General features: G+C 48.0%; 1 protein-coding gene across 2 annotated transcripts in view; it reads right to left on the bottom strand.

Annotated features, from left to right (window-relative positions):
• LOC109575905 (phosphatidate cytidylyltransferase, mitochondrial-like) overlaps positions 1 to 13,637 on the bottom strand; it is a 28,696-nt gene extending 15,059 nt beyond the window's left edge. Inside the window, exons 1-3 of one of the 2 annotated variants that reach the window (XM_070776943.1) lie at positions 9,398 to 13,637; positions 9,170 to 9,262; positions 7,232 to 7,382 (exon numbers count right to left, since the gene is read on the bottom strand). In XM_070776943.1, the coding sequence (XP_070633044.1) occupies positions 7,232 to 7,382; positions 9,170 to 9,262; positions 9,398 to 9,418 (265 nt within the window). In that variant the 5' untranslated portion in view covers positions 9,419 to 13,637. Of the gene's footprint in view, positions 1 to 7,231; positions 7,383 to 9,169 lie in introns of both variants that reach the window. The other variant, XM_070776942.1, reaches the window with a different exon arrangement.
• Between the last annotated feature and the right edge of the window lie 6,016 nt (positions 13,638 to 19,653).

Below are 19,653 nucleotides of genomic sequence, written 5' to 3'. Positions count from 1 at the left end.
ACATGTATTTAGTGGTTAGTGTATCAGACGACATAATCCCAGTTTGGCGAACGTGTCCAAGGAAGCTAGTGTCCCCCTTTGCTCTCTTCCCTACCAAACAGATTTGGCCGAAGTGAACCGTAGTCATGTCATTAGTAAAACAATGGTAGATGAAGGCAGCCTGAGTGTCCACCAGTCACTGAAGCACTGGGCGGATCAGGGTGTCTCAGCCTGAGGAAAGTCTCTGCAGTCAGCGATGATACACAGTAACAGTGATGAATAATGACAGGAGTCATTTTCTGAGCGCCAACCATCAGTGAGCTGTGATGCTGGGGTTTTATACATATTATCTCATGGAAAATCTTCTTATGAAATAGTTATTTCCCCTTTACAAAGGAGAAAACGGGCTCGGAAAGGTTCCAGCACCTCCACGAGGCTGGTGTTCAGGCTCAGGTCTGACTGCAGCCTTGCCTTTCTGTCTACAGCAAGTGGCTGTGTGGTGTGTGTGTTAGTTGCTCAGTCGTGTCTGACCCTTTGTGACCCCAAGGACTGTAGCCTGACAGGCTCCGCTGTCCATGGAGTTCTCCAGGCAAGGATACTGAATAGATTGCCATTTCCTTCTCCAGGAGATCTTCCCAACCCAGGGATGGAACTCGGGTCTCCCACATTGCAGGAAGATTCTTTACCGTCTGAGCCACCAGGGAAGCCCTATGTTAATACAAGCAAACATGGATCTAGAATAATGCAGGATAACATTTACTGAGCATTTACGATGTGCCAGGCACATACAATTTAATTTACATGTATGGTTTAGCTTCATCCGTATAAAAAACTCCTTTAGAGAGAAAGAAACTGAGTCACAAGGAGATAAGAAACTTGCCCAAAGACAGAAAGTTAGTTAAGGTTAAAGCTAAGAGGTAAACCCAGGAGTCTGACTGCAGAGCCCCAGCTTATGAACTCTGTACTAATGCTGCCTTCCATGAAGTAATATAATGATTAGAAAAAGCAAAGTACTAAACAGAATGGGATTCCTGAGGCTCAGTGATAAAGAATCCACCTGCCAGTGCAGGAGATCCCTGGTCAGGGATCGATCCCTGGGTCAGGAAGATCCCCTGGAGAAGCAAATGGAACCCACTCCAGTATTCTTGCCTGGGAAATCCCATGGACAGAGGAGCCTGGTGGGCTATAGTCCACGGGATCACAGAAGAGCTGGACACGACTTAGTGACTAAACGGAACACCCAGCTGAGCAGCTGTTTCCACGTGAGGCTGTTGTGGTCCTGAGGCCCTGCCTGAGCGCTTATCGCCGTCCAGACTGGCTGCGCCCTGTCCATCCACCCACACGCAGAGGGGCCTGCTATGTGCCACGAGGCGGGGGGTTTCTGGAGGTGACCCAACACCGGCCGGGTCCCAACCGTCCTCCCTGCAGGCCCCTCGCTGCCTGGTCAGCTCTCCTGTGGCTCTCCTCACGGGTGCTCAGACGCCAGTGCTCAGGTCCCCCTGGGGAGAGGCCATCTCTGGTTGCACCAAAGTGACGCCCGCCCCCTCCCCTGTTCTGTGCTGCCACATGTCTGCCGTCGGGCTTTTCAACTGCAGAGAAAGCGCCACGAGGGCCGGGGCCATGCCTGCCTTATCCCCAGAGCTTAGAAGGGCGTCCAGCAGAGGAAACTCTCGTGATTATGTGCTGAGGGAAAAAACGTTCTCATTCTCAGTCTTTCTCCCTCCTGCACACTGCTGGCAAAATTATCTTTCCACAACCACAAATCCTGGCCCAACTTGCAATGCCAGAAAACTTCTGTGGCTCTCAGCTGCATACTGGTTGTCAAATTCCCATCTCTTCACTTTGTATTCCATGCTCTGCCCAATCTGGGTCTAACTTCTCCGAAACACCAGAGGCAGTGACTTTCAATGATTAAGAATGAGGGCTCACATGGAACTCTGCTCAATGTTATGGGACAGCCTGGATGGGTGGGGAGTTTGGCGGAGGGTGGAAACATGTATATGTATGACTGAGCCCCTTTGCTGTTCACCTGAAACTATCATAACATTGTTAATCAGCTATAAGGTAAGGTAAGTCACTCCAGTCGTGTCCGACTCTGTGCAACCCCAGAGACGGCAGCCCACCAGGCTCCCCCATCCCTGGGATTCTCCAGGCAAGAACACTGGAGTGGGTTGCCATTTCCTTCTCCAATGCATGAAAGTGAAAAGTGAAAGTGAAGTCGCTCAGTTGCATCCGACTCCTAGTGACCCCATGGACTGCAGCCCACCAGGCTCCTCTGTCCATGGGATTTTCCAGGCAAGAGGACTGGAGTGGGGTGCCACTATACCTCAATACAAAATAAAAAGCTAAAAGAAAAAAAAAAGGGTGTGGGCTCAGATTCCAGTGCTACCACCTACTAATCTACCAGACAACTGACCTGAGACAGACCTGGGCCTTGGTTTTCTCATCTGTTAAATGGGGCAATAATATAGCACCTATCAAAGGGTTGTGTGTGAGGATGAAATGAGTTATTAGATCAAAGTACCGAGAGTCATTCCTGACATATGACAAAGAATGTGCCTTTCTCCGGCCACCAGCGTGGACCTCCATCACGTCCATCCGCTCCTCCCTCCCTGAATGGGACATGCACTTATACACCCCTGCCTTTTCCACCTGGACTGTTTTGAAGTCTGCCACTGACTCACTATGACCACATATGTTGATTAATGTGAAGCTCCTTAGAGCAGACATTGCATCCTTAATTCTTTATAAGGTATGGGACACTGATTCACTTGATAAATGTTAAACCAGGGATCATTACCTAACACTAGTCAGTAGTCTGCACTTGCACAAGAACGTGAAGGTGGCCCTTTAAAAAGTCCATTCGGTTTCCTTTTCTGTTTGCTTAAATGCTGACTTCTAAGAATAACTGAAGGATTAGAGGGCTTTCTGCTCCCCGATTCTGCAGGCTCCCATCTTCCACCCACTCCTTTCTCACCACCATTTATAATGATAATGCCATAAATACTGACCCTGGGGCAGTTAAAGTGATCCTCAAATACTACACAGAATACAGGGATTATTATTATTATTACTGCTAGTAATACTGACAGATCCTGCCTCCGCCAACAATTTCTGGCAGGAACTTGTCCAATGACACGGAGACAACTGTTTTCTCCATGTCCCCCAGACTCCGCCAGGGAGAAACGGAACTTCGCAGGTTAGGGACAACATATCACCTCTCAACTAGAAATAAGTGGAAAATAAATGTCCAAGTTATAAATAAAAATGAGATTGGTGGGTAATTTGAAGTCTGGAATAGTCTGAGGGCTTGAGAGGTTTGGGTGGTTTCCCGAAGAGATTAGAATCTGATCAATTCAAGGATACTGCGTTCTCAGAAGCCCAGGAAAGGCAAGAAGAAAAGCTGGTTTTCAACACATCACCTGAGGTAAGTCTCACATCTACAGAAGACACCTGCCTGCAGGACCTAGATCCTTCCCCATCTGCACCATCCCAGTCTAGTTCCATCATATCACAAGCTAGTTAACCATTAATTACACTGTGTCCTGGCGTACCAACAACCATCATATATTATGCTGTTTCAATAGGGAAATAGATTCCCAATCTAAACAATTTATTTACAGAATACTTTTTGGAAAAGGTCTCACTCACAAGGTAGGGACCACACAGAGTGGGAATCAGTCCCCTTTGGGGAGGATTTGAGGATTTGAGGAACTGAAGCGACTTAGCAGCAGCAGCAAACCGGTCAATCCTAAAGGAAGTCAGTCCTGAATATTCATTGAAAGGACTGATGCTGAAGCTGAAACTTCAATACTTTGACCACCTTATGCAAAGAACTGACTCACTAGAAAAGACCCTGATGCTGGGAAAGATTGAAGGTGGGAGGAGAAGGGGACGACAGAGGAGGAGATGGTTGGATGGCATCACGGACTCGATGGACATGAGTTTGAGTGAGCTCCAGGAGTTGGTGATGGGCAGGGAGGCCTGGCGTGCTTCGGCCCATGGGGTCGCAAAGAATCGGACACGACTGAGCGACTGAACTGAACTGGGGAGGATTCGCAAAGCATTGTGTCCTAAGTGTTGTAGGAAAAAGAAGTCAACCTCTTTGAAATGAGTAATGTGGGCTACTTGGCCAAAATCTCAGACCCAAGGCTGGTTAAGCAATGACAAATAGAAAGAAAAGGAGGAGGCGAGATGAGAAATGGGAGCGACCAGAGGCTGTGGGGCTGGGGTCAGACACAGCAGGGTGTGAGACCTGGCTCTGGGGAGCAACGCACTCATCGGTCAGCTCTTCCCCAACAGCCCCGGGCAGGCTCGTAGACACCATCCCCTGCCTCGGAGGCCCTTCCTGAACCACCCACTGAGAAACAGCCTCACCCTCAACCTGCAGTATTTTCTTCTCCTCACGGCACTCACCGCTGTCTGCAACTGCCTACTGCTTCTTTGCCGTCAGTCTCTCCCTAAAAGAACATGACCTCCATGAGGAGATTCATTGCATCTCGCTTGCGAGCTCGCACCCGGCCTAGCGCAGTGTGTGGCACAGGAGACACAGGACACACACGTCTGCTGAGCGGAGGCGGCAACATGAGGATCCGTGGTGGAGTAAAGGGTAAGTGCTCAGCCGCCCACCTACGCATCCACCCACCTACCCACTTACGGAGCCACTGATTATGGAACAGCATCGCTATACAGCAGCTCTTAGTGAATATTCTAGAAGAAGCAGAGCAGAGGATGATTCTGCTATGAATCAGCAAGTGTTTACTAAACAACAGGAGAAACCAGGAGCGTATGACATGGTCCTTTCAGGAGGTGGAACAAAAGTCAGCTCAAGATTGAAAGTGATTGAATGCTTACTTAAAGTCTGTAAATAAATGTCTTCAGTCAATGTTTGGAATTTATAGAGAAATCCTAGAGTCATGCAATTAAAAGAGCTTGCTCCTTGGAAGGAAAGCTATGACGAACCTAGACAGTGTAAAAAGTAGAGAAATCACTTTGCTGACAAAGGTCCATCTAGTCAAGGCTATGGTTTTTCCAGTTGTATATATGGATGTGAGAGTTGGACTATAAAGAAAGCTGAGCACCAAAGAATTGATGTTTTTGAACTGTGGTGTTGGAGAAGACTCTTGAGAGACCCTTGGACTGCAAGGAGATCCAACCAGTCCATCCTAAAGGAAATCAACCCTGAATATTCACTGGAAGAACTGATGCTGAAGATGAAGCTCCAATACTTTGAGCAGCTGATGCAAAGAGCTGACTCATTGGAAAAGACCCTGATGCTGGGAAAGATTGAGGGCAGGAGGAGAAGGGGATGACAGAGAATGAGATGGTTGGATGGCATCACCGACTCGATGGACATGAGTTTGAGCAAACTCTGGGAGATGGTAAAGGACAGAGGAGCCTGGCATGCTGCAGTCCATGGGGTCACAAAGAGTCAGACACAACTGAGCGACTGAACAACAGCAGCAACCTGGAGTCCACCTAACACTAAGCTGATGCTGACGACGTGGTCAGAGCAGAGGACGGCTCTGCATCTTCTCCCACAAAGTCGACCGAAGGTTCAGGTCCACCTTTCCTCACAGGTGAGCGGGGTCGGGGAGGCACCCAGACAGAGGCCCCCTCCCCACGTTCCTCCTGGAGCAGCCCCACCATGCTGTCCCCTTGGCCTTTGCTGACAGGCAGCGAGGCTGCCGTGAGATGCTGGAAGCAACCGAGACCAAGGCTATTTCACCTGCCTTCTCACCCGTGCTGCATGACAGTCACAGCACATACGTTTTGGGAATAAGACTGAAGAGCGAGACCTTTTGCATCTCTGTGAGCATGGCGTCTCCATGAAATCTTATCTGTACAGGGATTCAGAGAATGAGTCAGCTGCCTCTGCAGTATTTTGAGCATAGACTTCTTCGAGTCATACTTAAAAGTGGGTAAAGAGAATATTTAAGATAGTGGTTTTCAAACTACCACTTAAGAGGCAAACTACTTTTCTGAAAATGGAGTTATACACAAATTCTTAACATGTTAAGGATTGCTGGGGGGCTCCTGGGGCCAAGGCTACAGTGAGGGGCCAGGCTCTGCCCTCTCGGCCTCCTCCTCCCCCTGATAACTTTGAGGAGCACAGCTGGCTTAAGGGGAAAGGAAGTTAATATTCAGATAAATAAATAGATGAATGGAGAACGAGGGAGAAAGTTTCCTTAATGTGAGGAAAGGTGGAGTGGCCAAGTCACCACTTTGCACCCATCATAGTAAAGACTGTTTCCAGCAAGAATCATCAGTGGAAATTCACCCTCGAGGGAAAGTTTCGTTAAGAAATAGGATACTGGCCTGACCTTCAAATGTCTCCCCAGTTTGCTTAGACAGGAGAAAACACTGCTTATCAGGGCACCAACATCACTGGTCTGCAGACTGCAAATATGTGAGTGTCATACGAGACAAAGAAAGGCTGAGGAAACGTTACAAATTAAAAGATAAAAGAGATGGCATCTAAATACATTATGCGATCCCTGACGGGATCATGTACTTGAGGGTAAAATATTAGAAAGGACATTATGGGGACAACCGACAACATTAGAAGTAAAACTTATCAGTTTGATAGAAGTGATGCATCGTTGCTATTTGGCGCCTGCACTGTGGTTCTGCGAGAGGATGCCCTGTTCTTAGGAAACACACACTGAAGTAATGGGCCTAAAGGGGATGTGACACGTGTGCCCGACTCCCTAACAGTTCAGAAGAACATGCATCATGCGGCGTATTACGTGCAGAGAGGGAGCAGTGGTTCTCAAAGTGGGTCCCTGGAGGAGCATCAGCATCACCAGGAACGGGAGAGAAATACAGACTTTGGGGACCCCACCCCAGACCTCCCAAATCGACTGTCTTGTCTGTTCTGACAGGCCTTCCAGGGGGTTCTGCTGTCAACTTCTGAACATCACTGATACAGAGAGAATGATAAAACAAGTGTGAGTCGTTTCTGGGGAAAGGGCATAGCTTTCTGGATGATTACTGAAACGTACCTGTACTCTGAAAGTGTTTCAAAATAAAAATTAACGATAACAACAACAGAAGGGTTAGCCTATGTAGGGATGTGAAAAGGAAGAGACCTTGGGGGCAAGGAGGCAGATGGCAGGTTCCTGCAGAGACCTTCAGAGAGGTGCTGGGACCAGAACCTCTGTTGCCAGCGAGGGGCGGGGGGGTTGGGCCTGCTCGATCTTCCAACAGCGAATCTCTTTCCGGCAGGAAGTGCAGCACGAAACCTACTAACCTGAGTAGGAGAGCCCGGCGATCTCCGTAAACAGGTCTTCTTCAGCAAAGCTTTCGGGGAGCATGAGGAAAGCCGCGGTCACAGCGCTCTTCAGGTTTTGATCCAGGGCCGAGCGGAGGGCCACATCCTCATTCATCGCCACGATCTTCACCTGGAAAAGCAGGACGCTCAGAAGACTTCCCGAAGTGGGGCACTGCCCAACCTGGGTGTTACTACACGCACTGGAGCTGTCCAAAACCCTCAGCCCTGAAGATACTGCAGTGTTAGGCCCGTTGACATGAAATAGTTACTAATCTAATTCTGGAGTCTCCTGTTTTAAGCCCAAATCAGAGAACTCATGACATAGGAAAGAAAACAAAATAAATATTTTTCTAAATGAGGAAACCCCACGAGTTTTGAAAAAGTTAGTACAAAATGGAATAAATGACCTTTGAGAAATTGAGAATTTTATTTTTTAATCTCTTTGTTCTTCATTTAATTTTATGGTAGACAAAGGCATTTTACTTCTTTATTCAGAACTCATCTCTGTTCTTATCTAACCTGAGCAGGCCACGCTCTATTTTGAACTGATCTGAACCTGAGTAAGGAAAAAGGAAAGAAAACCAGCTAGAAGAAACTGCTGTCTGTGCTCCCCTCCCATCGAGATACAAACTGCTCCAGTGTGTCTGACTGGTCGTGAAGACGGCACTGCAGTCGCCAGCATGTGCTCACGCCCTGTCTCTCACTACCTCTGTGACGGGGTTCATACCTGAGCCAGGCTTACGAGCTTGCGGGGAAGATTCAGTGAGAGCCCGAAGCTGAGCCCGCAGCTGAAGGGAGCTTCCCTGTGTGTCTCCTGGTGCACAGCGCATGCGCTTCTCTGAGCCGGGGCTTCTCACCTTTAGGAGATCAGAGTCTCCTGCAGGGCCTGTTCAAACACCCAGTATTAGGCCCATCCCCAGAGACTCTGACTCGGCAGGCTGGGGTACATTTCTGCCAGGTTCCCAGGTGACGCTGATGCTGCTCCAGGGGCCGCGTGTGAACAGCACTGCTCTACGGCACGAGCTTAGAACCAGAACTGCCACGTTGCTCTCTGTAGCGACTGTGCCAGTGTGCACTCCCGACACGATTGTGGACCATCATGCTGCTTCTGACTGACTTTCTAAGCAAGCAGTGGGTCTAGAAATCCCTCCTGAGGACACTCACGTATCTGAAACGCAGCTGCCGTCTCTGATCCTTTAGTGCTGTAAGCACTCTCCTCGTGTTCCAGAAAGTAGGGTTTAGACTGCCTTTCATTTATCAAACACAGATCATTTCTGACAAAATTCAGACAACACATAAAAGACACAAACAGTATGACAAACTCCAAATTAAAAGTGTATTAGATGGCAAGGAAAGATGGGAATGATGTAAATCCCAAAGTATAGTTTCTTCTCTGTTTTTTTTTTAAATTAATTGTGAATAACAATATTAGAAGACTTAACTATTTTATAAATCAGGCTCAAGAACCTGATTGAAGAAAGACTGAAGGTAGGAGGAGAAGGGAATGACAGAAGATGAGATGGTTGGATGGCATTACTGACTTGATGGACATGAGTTTGAGCAAGCTCCAAGAGTTGGTGATGGACAGGGAAGTCTGGTGTGCTGCAGTCCACGGGGTCACAAGGAGTCAGACACGACTGAGCAACTGAACTGAATTGTAAAACCTGAATTCTACCTTTTACCTTTTGTCCTTATTTTTTTAATGGAATATTTATAACATACAAAGCTTCATATGGTACATAAGCTACTTAATTCCATATTGCCTCCTCCCTCATAAGGATTTAACGGCCCTGAATTAAGCCTTGGAGCACTTGGTTGAGTGTGGAATTACCGCAAACATCTGCAGAAAGTCAAAGCAGGGAGCAGCCCAGGAGCATGGTCCGGAGAGGAGAACCATCCCTAACAACACTCACTCACTGGTTTTTGGAGTCGACCAGCAATGTCTAAGTTATTCCAGTTGAGGAGATCTTCGATCAAAACACTGGTGCTAATAACTCTGTATTTGATAAGCTGGAAAAGAAAAGAGTCGTGCATGAGAAAGAGCAAAATGCCATACTGACCCTTGTGCAAGTGCAAAATATAAAGACCTAAATTTCCGACCAGGGCAGAAGCTTGATTTCCAAAGCCACTCAAAAGACCGCCTACCTTGTAAAAACACATCTCCATGAAATCTTCTGCAAAGGGTTAGTTTCCAAGACTGTCTGTCGCCTGAGGTATTCATGGTGCGATGACCACAGCTTTAACTCTGGCACTTGTGATGTCAGAGGCAGAATGGCTCTATAGGCTGTCTGGTCTTGGTCCTCAATGGACTGGAAATATCAATAAAAACAATGGTCCTGACAGGCACGTGGCACAGTTCACGCTCCTCATGTGAGAAATAAGAAACCTGATGCTCAGAGAGAATAAATGGTGTGCCTGAGGTGGCACCCGGTGGAGCAGAGCCAAACCAGGTCCCTGAATTTCAGTCTGGGCTTCCAGTGTTGTTTCATCACAGAGAATGAGAAATTTTTCTCAAAGTTTTCACTGACATCCTTTACATGGTGAATTTCTCTTTCACGGTTGACTATTTCAAACACCTCTGTAATTACAATGCAACATGCAAACATAAAACATCTTTATCAGCTCTGAACACATGGAACTATGGTCAAGCTCATCTCAGTAGTAATTTGCACAAAACCCTGAATGCAGTTGTTCCCGGTTACAAAATCCCATTTGCTTCAACAGATATCTTCAGACTCACTTCACTGAACTTCAGTATCCAAGCAGCCTTCGCAGGCTACAAATATCTAAAAAGTAGCTGAAGAATTTCAATTAAAAAGTACAGTCCCTTTGGCACACAGTTATGCCCAAACATTTGGTTACTGGCGCCTGTAATATGTTTGAAACTACTAAATTAGAGGTCGGCTCAGCATAACATTAATACCGGAGAAAGCATAGAGCTCCGAGCTCCATGACTAGCGCGGATGTGCAGGGCTGGGCTGAGTGACCCGCTTCCCCCGACTCCGGCCACCGCACCGCAGAGCCCTTCTTGCCCCAGGCGCCTAACAGCTGGGAGGCAGGACCAGACGGCAACCAGAAAAGTAAACGCCCGGCCCAAAGGCGATGCAGACATCACCATATCAACCACAGCGCTCATCCCTGCCTCACTCAGATAGGCCTGCAAAACCCTTCTCAAGTTGGTACTCCAGCCTCCTGCCTTTCAAAGTGTTATCCACCGCCCAGCAGCATCAGCGTCACAGACCCAGTGAATCAGAATCTGTGTTCCAACAAGATCCTCAGGTGACTCGTCTGCCCAGGGAAGGGTGACGGCCCTGAGCTGTCGGGAGCCTGGAGCAGTGCAGGCACAGCAGTCACCCTCTGCCCGGCTGACTCTAGGAGGCCCGACTTAGCTTCCACTGGTCCTCTCACACTGGGGTCATGCCGGGTTCCTGGACGTCCTCTTAGAGCCTGGACTCCTCATCAGAATGACCACTGGGCAGGGTCCCCACAGTGAGACAACCCTCCACCAGGATCGGGGTGCTCATCTGCCCTCCAACACCCGTCATCAAATTCTGCCCAACCGATGGCACCAAGGAGTTCCTCCCACTGGGCACCACAGGCTTCCAACTACCTATGATCCCCTCTTCACTTCCAACTTCTCCCTGGGAGTGTGTGCCTCTCCGTATAAATAAGATTAATTTCCACCCTGATCTGCAATGAGTCTGCCCCTTCCTCCCACTGACCAAACCAGTGGTTCTCAAAGTATGTTCCAGATGGGCAGCATCAGCATCATTTGGAAGCCTGTTAGAAATGCAAATCCAGGGGGCAGGAGAAGGTGGGAAAAACTGAGAGAGAAGCACTGAAATATACACCACCATGTGTACAAGAGATAGCTAGTGGGGAGTTGCTATACAACACAGGGAGCTCACCTGACACTCGGCAGCAGCTCAGAGGGGTGGGATGGGGTGGGCAGTATGTTCAAGATGGAGGGGACATACGTATACCTACGGCTAATTCATGCTGATGTATGGCAGAAACCAACACAGTAGTGCAAAGCAATTATCCTCCAATTAAAAATAAATAAAATTTTAAAAAAGAAATGCAAATCCTTGCTGCTGAGAGAGTAAACCTTAAAAGTTCTCATCACCAGAAAACCAACTATGTATGGTGATGGGTGTTAACTAGACTTACCGTGGTCATCAACCCGCAGTAAGATCAGTCATTACGCCACACACCTACAACCAGCCCAGCGTTACAGGACGATTACCTCTCAGTGAGTGAAAACTGCAAATCCTCAAACCCTCTCCCAGACCTTCTGATTCAGGAACTCTGGGGGCAGGGCCACCACCTGTGCGCCCGACAGGCGCGCTCGGGTGCTGCTGAGGCACTAAAACTTGACACCAAGAAACAGCTGCTGTTGCTGTTCGGTCACTAAGCCACAGGCTTCCCTGTCCTTTACTATCTCCTGAAATTTGACTCCAGAGTCAAACTCATGTCCATCGAGTCGGTGATGCAGTCTAAACATCTCATCCTCTGCCGCCCCCTATCTTTCCCAGCCAAAAAACATTTGGCCAAAGGCAACAAATAAAACACAGTCACATTCATCACCTTCATCCGGCAAAAGTGTGAACAGTTCCTGACTGTAAGAACACACATATTTAGCTGGAACTCTAAGAATAAAGGTTAATAGCCACCGAAGTTAAGACAGAGGCCCGAAGTCACTCACCCTCCCGTCACACATGATCACCGGTGCCGTGGTTATTCTGGACAGGAGTGATAATCCTTGGTCCCAATACTTTTTTTCTAGTCATTAAGTTGTATCCGACTCTTTGTGACCCCATGGACTATACAAGCCATGGAATTCTTCAGGCCAGAATACTGGCGTGGGTAGCCTTTCCCTTGTCCAGGGGATCTTCTGAACCCAGGTCTCCCACATTGCAGGCGGATTCTTTACCATCTGAACCACAAGGGAAGCCCAAGAATACTGGAGTGGGTAGCCTATCCCTGCTCCAGGGGATCTTCACAACCCAGGAATCGAACTGGGGTCTCCTGCATTGCAGGCAGATTCTTTACCAGCCCAATACTTTAAGGAAAGAGTAATGGTTCCAATTTTTCTTCAGGTTTTTTGAATGCCATGTGACAGGGTCTCAACATATGTGAACACGAAGTTCCACATGACATTCTGAGAGGTGAAGAAAAGAGGATTTTTAGTTTTAACTCCTAGAAAGACAGCGAGACAGAGTTGAAAGTTCTAAGATTCAACGTTGCTGTGATTAACAGCAGACTCAGGGTCAGAAACTTAAGCAAACCTCTGGAACCAGGTTGAGCTTCGTTTTCCTCAACTCATATAACAGTAATGCTGACTGAAGTAATGTTCCAGCCCTCTTTTAAATACTTTCTGTATTATACATACAGTAACTCTTTTTATCCTCAAAACAATCCTACAAGGTAGATACCATTATTATCCCATTTCTACAGGAAAGGAAACCATGGCACAGAGTAAGCTCCCTGCCCAAGGACACACGGTTAATGAGTGATAGACACAGTCTGGTTCCAAATTCTGGGCTAGACCACTTTGCTACACTGTCTTCCACCTAAACAGTTAAATGTGCTCCACTTTTCTTTCAGATCAGATAACACCATGTGGACAAGCTCTATAAAGCATTATGCAAAGGGAAATAAGTTATCTTAACTTCACCCATTAGCCAACCTCTCCCTGATCATCTAGGATGAGCTCTGATGGGTCCTGAGATAAAGAGCTCAAAGTCAACTGGGGAGAAGACAGATTATTAGCAAAACGACTTGCTAAGGGAATTTCACTCAGAATGGGGTCACAGAGGAAGGAGGAATTTTCCTATGAGACGACACTCTTCAAGACTCTGGTAAGTCTGAGTCTTCAAGAATGCACAAGTTAAGCAGATTTGGTGAAGTGTTAGGCAAGGCCTGAGGAACGGGGTCGGGGGGAGTCCTGTTGGGTGAAAACGCTCTTGTGGAGGAGACAAGAGCTGGGCATGTTCTGGGAGCTGTGTCTAGGTCGGTAGGGCTGGATGGGATGCAGGTATAGAGTGGTGGCAGATGGACCAAAGAGGGAGACTGGCTGCCGTGGTAAGAAATGCTCCTGCAGCAGAAAGGGAGGTCAGACAAAGGATGCACCACCACACACGAGGCTGCCTGCCAGTAACCAGGGCACCGAGGCAGGGACTCATCTGGGACAGACTCAGGTGCTGGAATCTACTTGTGAACTTGCAGGGGACAAGGGTGAGGGAAATTCCTTCCTTTTCTTGGAGGGAATTCCAGGTCTGCTCAAAGGAAAATCTTCACAGGAAAAAGAAGAGGTGACTATAGAATCAAGATGCTCTGAGTTTCCTACAAACTAGTGGTGATAGTTATGAATTTGAGTGGACATGTTTTAAAATTTTTTCATGTTAATGTATGTTGGAAAAAAATAACCTATTATAATCTATAATTTCCTGTGTGCCCCAAATGTATCATTTCCCATATGTTGTCAATTTAAAGAAAAGTTCAGTTCAGTTCAGTCACTCAGTTGTGTCTGACTCTTTATGACCCCATGAATCGCAGCACACCAGGCCTCCCTGTCCCATCACCAACTCCCGGAATTCACCCAAACTCATGTGCATCAAGTCAGTGATGCCATTCAGCCATCTCATCCTCTGTCGTCCCCTTTTCCTCCTGCCCCAAATCCCTCCCAGCATCAGAGTCTTTTCCAGGTGGCCAAAGTACTGGAGTTTCAGCTTTAGCATCATTCCTTCCAAAGAACACCCAGGGCTGATCTCCTTTAGAATGGACTGGTTGGATCTCCTTGCAGTCCAAGGGACTCTCAAGAGTCTTCTCCAACACCACAGTTCAAAAGCATCAATTCTTCGGTGCTCAGCTTTCTTCACAGTCCAACTCTCACATGCATACACGACTACTGGAAAAACCATAGCCTTGACTAGATGGACCTTTGTTAGCAAAGTAATATCTCTTCTTTTTAATATGCTTATCTAGGTTGGTCATAACTTTCCTTCCAAGGAGTAAGCGTCTTTTAATTTCATGGCTGCAGTCACCATCTGCAGTGATTTTGGAGCCTCCAAAAATAAAGTCTGACACTGTTTCCACTGTTTCCCCATCTATTTGCCATGAAGTGATGGGACCAGATGCCATGATCTTAGTTTTCTGAATGTTGAGCTTTAAGCCAACTTTTTCACTCTCCTCTTTCACTTTCATCAAGAGGCTTTTAGTTCCTCTTCACTTTCTGCCATAAGGGTGGTGTCATCTGTATATCTGAGGTTATTGATATTTCTCCCGGCAATCTTGATTCCAGCTTGTGCTTCTTCCAGCCCAGCGTTTCTCATGATGTACTCTGCATAGAAGTTAAATAAGCAGGGTGACAATATACAGCCTTGACATACTCCTTTTCCTATTTGGAACCAGTCTGTTGTTCCATGTACTCCTTAAATTAGGGGGCTTCCCAGGTGGCTCAGTGGTAAAGAATCCACCTGCTAATGCAGGAGACACGGAAATGAGGGTTTAATCTCTAGGTCAGGAAGATCCCCTGGAGGAAGAAATGGCAACCCACTCCAGTATTCTTGCCTGGAGAATTCCATGAACAGAGGAGCCACGTGGGCTACAGTCCATGGGGTTGAAAAGAGCTGGAAAAGACTGAGCAACTGAGCACAATAAAATACAAAATAAGCACATTACTTAAACACTAGTATAGGTGGGAACCAGGAAATTCAAGGCATGGTATAGATGGCCTCACCAGGAAGTGAACAGGGAAAGATTAACTGAAAGGTTACAGCCAGGTGTCCAAAGCCAAGAGGCCCTAGAGCAGACAGCACGTGACCATTCCCTTTGTTTATTTAAAAAACAAAAACCAAAAAACCCAGTCCGGAACAGGAGCTGCACATACAGAAAACATCTCTATCTAGACTCCTGCTCCTTTTACCTTAATTCAGCAGGAGCTCAAAAGCCTTGTTGAAGTCAATCAAAAGCCTCATTAAACAGCAAATATGTCTGCCATTTTTTATGTCTTAAATTTTGACTCCACCTTGGAAGCAAACTTGTTTTCCCCCATTTGCAGAAAAAAAAACCTGCAATCACAAGGAAAACTGTACCCTCACTTCTGTTATGCTCAGCCAATTCTGAAGCGTAACAACGCCTTGCCCTAAACAGACTTGGTAAATGTCCTGGGTCAGAGAAATATACTGCTCACCCACTAACTCTCCCTGTTAGTTCAATCAGTTCAATCACTCAGTCAAGTCCAACTCTTTTCGACCCCATGGACTGCAGCACACCAGGCTTCCCTGTCTATCACCAACTCCTGGAGCTTGTTCAAACGCATGTCCATCGAGTCGGTGATGCCATCCAACCATCTCATCCTCTGTCGTCCCCTTCTCCTCCCGCTTTCAATCTTTCCCAGCATTAGGGTCTTTTCCAGTCAGTCAGTTCTTCACATCAGATGGCCAAAGTATTGGAGCTTCAGCTTCAGCATCAGTCCTTCCAATGAATATTCAGGACTGATTTTCTTTAGGATGGACTGATTGGATCTCCTTGCAGTCCAAGGGACTCTCAAGAGTCTTCTCCAACACCACAGTTCAAAAGCATCAATTCTTTGGTGCTCAGCTTTCCTTATAGTCCAACTCTCACATCCATACAACTACTGGAAAAACCACAGCTTTGACTAGACAGACCTTTGTTGGCAAAGTAACGTCTGTGCTTTTTATTATACTGTCTAGGCTGGTCATAGCTTTTCTTCCAAGGAGCAAGTGTCTTTTAATTTCATGGCTGTGGTCATCATCTGCAGTGATTTCGGAACCCAAGAAAGTAAAGCCTGTCCCTCTTTCTATCGTTTCTCCATCAATTTGCCATGAAGTGATGAGACTGAATGCCATGATCTTCCTTTGTTGAATGCTGAGTTTTAAGCCAGCTTTTCACTCTCCCCTTTCACCTTCAAGAGGCTCTTTATTTCCTCTTTGCCTTCTGCCATAAGGGTGGCGTCATCTGCATATTTGAGGTTATTGATATTTCTCCCAGCAATGTTGATTCCAGCTTGTGCTTCATCCAGCCTGCCATTTCACGTGATGTACTCTGCATATAAGTTAAGTAAGCAGAGTGACAATATACAGCCTAGACATACTCCTTTCCCAATTTTGAATCAGTTCATTGTTCCATGTTTGATTCTAACTGTTGCTTCTTGACTTGCATACAGGTTTCAGATTTAGTTAGTGCCAAGTGCAAAGTTGCTCAGTCGTGTCAGATTCTTTGTGACCCGCCATGGACTGTAGCCTGTCAGGCTCCTCTGTCCATGGAACTCCCCAGGCAAGGATACTGAAGTGGGTACCTGTTCCCTCCTCCAAGGGATCCCAACCCAGAGATTGAACCGAAGACTCTGGCATTGCAGGCTATTTCTTTACTGTCTGAGCCACCAGGGAAGCCCAAGAATACTGGAGTGGGAAGCCTATCCCTTCTCCAGGGGATCTCCCGGAGCCAGGAATCAAACCGGGGTCTCCTGCATTGCAGACGGATTCTTGACCAGCTGAGCTACCAGGGAAGCCCTTGCTATTTGTTAAAGTCACTGCAAATGCCCTAACTCTACCATCCGTCCACCAGCTTCCCAAAGTCAGGAGAATCACTTTGTATTTTCTTCTACAGCCAGAGACGTAACCCTCAAGCTTGGCTGCGAGATAGAATCACCTGGGACTAGGACGTTTTTTAAATTCCTAAAGCCTGGGCTCATCCCAGACTAATTAAATCTGAATCTCCGCAACTGGAACCCAGATTATCAATTTTTTTTTTTTTTAAGCTTTCCAGAAAACTCGAGAACACTGAACGAGGACCTGGCCAAGTGTTTTTGTTTTTTTTTTTTTCCCGTCTTGTCCCGGCACCAGCTCTTCCCTCCACATAATTGCATCTCCCGCTCTTAGACTCAAGCGGACTCCTACGTGTCTTTGGAAGCGCAGCTCAGGCTGCCGCTCTGCTAAGAGCCCTTTCGTAGGGTTTGTGTCAGGACTTCGCGAGTTGATACGGGGATGCGCAGAGCGGCCCGGCAGCTCCAGGGCTCGGGAGGGACCGAAGGCAAAGGGACCTCCCGGGCTCACCTTCTGGTCTGAGCTGGGCCCCGCCTGGCGGTACACCCCCGAGCCGTAGGCGAAAGCCAGCCTCAGCTCCTCGGGGAAGTCAGACAGGATCTTGCGGAAGGCCACCCCCGAGCTCTGCAGCGCCTGCAGCGCCATGGGGCCGGGGTCACCGAGGGCCCCCCGGAGGACAGCAGGCGGGACCGGGAACTCGCTCGGGGTGGGAGATGGAAGTCTGGGACCCGCCCGGACGGACGGAAGAAGGCTGGGGCCGGGGGGCGAGGAGATGGGGGGCTCGCAAGGACTCGGGGCGGCAGTTCAGTCAGACACGAAGTCTGTCAGACATGAAGTTACTCAGTCAGGCGAGAGGCAACAGGGACATAGCCGAGTGGGCGACGCCCAGCCCTTCAGGCGGCCACGCGGGCCACGCCCCACGCGCGCACACGTGCTCCGAAGGCGCAAGAGCAAGAGCAGGCGCCCTCCCGCGAGTAGGGACGCCAGGCCTCTTCAGAGCCCCCTGGTGGTCGGAGGAGCGCGTTGCAGGCTGGCTGCCTGGGATTATGACTCGGACATGGGAGCCGGAGAGTGACTGCTGATTGAACTGCCTTTGAGCCTTAAAAGTCCTTGCTTGTTCTCGCCTCAAACCTCATTTTCATAAATGAGTATGAAATCACGTGTGTAGTATTGCAGGAGATCTTTTGGATGAGGTGAAATTCACATAACGTAAAATTTTACACTTTACGATTTAGCGCATTTATTGCATTCACAATATTATGCAACCATTGTTTCTATTCAGCTCTGAAACTGCAGAAGATTTTGAAGTTTTAGGGAAACACAAGTAAGGTTAAAATCACCTCAAATCCCACCATCCAGATCAGATCAGATCAGTCGCTCAGTCGTGTCCGACTCTTTGCGACCCCATGAATCGCAGCACGCCAGAGACTATCACTATTAAGATTTGGCTGTGCTTTCTTCCCATTAAAATCGTCTCCAAATTCTATGCTGGGTAGGAAAGTGCTTCATAAGTGGTAAAACAAACAAACAAAAAACCCGCACCAAATTCTCTAATATTTGTATTTAATGTTAAGGGTAAGGAAGAGTCTTTTCCCCTTTGCCTTATGGATTGAGCTCAGCAAGGGGCACATGAAATGCAGTTTCTTATGGAAATGGGATCCTAGGTAAGAGTTCACCTCTTCGTGAATAATTAAAGAAACTTGTGGGGCTTCCCTGGTGGCTCAGTGGTTAAAGAATCTGCCTGCTAACGCAAGAGACGCAGGAGATGTGGGTTTGAACCCTGGGTCAGGAAGATCCCCTGGAGGAGGAAACGGCAACCCACTCCAGCATTCTTGCCGAGAAAATTCCATGGACAGAGAAGCCTGGCGGGCTACAGTCCATGGGGTCTCAAAGAGTTGAACACGACAGAGCGACAGAATAACACACACACACACACACACACACGCACACACACACACACGCACACACAGAGAAACTTGCTCCGGGACACGGGGCCCTTCAGGATGTAGTCTGAATTCCTGGACAGGGACTTTTCAGACATGCTTTCCTTCTCCCCTGATGAGCCCGGCCTCTCAAGGATAACAGAAGTAGTAATAGCTAAATTTGGGTTTGGCTAAACGCCCTTGATGCATTTCACATGCGTTTTTCATTGTGTTCCTTCTACAGCCTTGTGGGAGGAGGTGATGCCTTCATTTCATAGATGAAGCAGCCAAGCGTTCCAGAAAGCAATGTGCTGGGCATCACGTCAGCCTTAGCAAACCGGAATGAAAATCTGACTCCGTGTCTTCCAGTCCTACTCTGCCCTTGAAGGGCTTTGGGCAGGGACCCGTCAGGCTCAAACGTCAGCCTGGACCGGAATGGAGGAAGACGAGCAGGGAGACCCCTTAGGAAGCTGTTACCAGAGCTCCGCAGTGCATTTAGTTGCCTTGCCTGGGGTGACAGAGGCAAAAATAGGGAGAATTCAATTAGGAAAAAGGTGGACCGAACAGGGCTGCCGCCTTGCAGGGACTCGGGGGGATGGAGGAGAGGGAGGAGCAAACCCGGACCAAACCGTGCAGGGGCGAGGCTGGGTGCCCAGGGCCCTGCAGGACCGAAGGAGGAGCCCCCGTCAGTTCCGCCTGCGCAGCCGAGACAGCGGAGACCGTCAGCGATGGCCCGTGAGCCGGGTCCAGCAGGATGGGTAGGCGTTCATCCGAAGACGACGGGAGGGAGACTCTACCAAGGAAGGACCCACAGGACGATGATAATCGGTGACGCTGGTTTCTGTTCTGTTCTCAAGCTCTCTCTATGCTTTCCTCTTCATTCCAAAGACCCCTGGGACAGGTTCCCTTA

The sequence above is a fragment of the Bos indicus genome, chromosome 22 (assembly GCF_029378745.1).
Source record: "Bos indicus isolate NIAB-ARS_2022 breed Sahiwal x Tharparkar chromosome 22, NIAB-ARS_B.indTharparkar_mat_pri_1.0, whole genome shotgun sequence".
Lineage (NCBI taxonomy): Eukaryota > Metazoa > Chordata > Mammalia > Artiodactyla > Bovidae > Bos > Bos indicus.
Note: the sequence above shows the minus strand (reverse complement) of the source record. Positions and strands in the feature narration are given on the sequence as shown.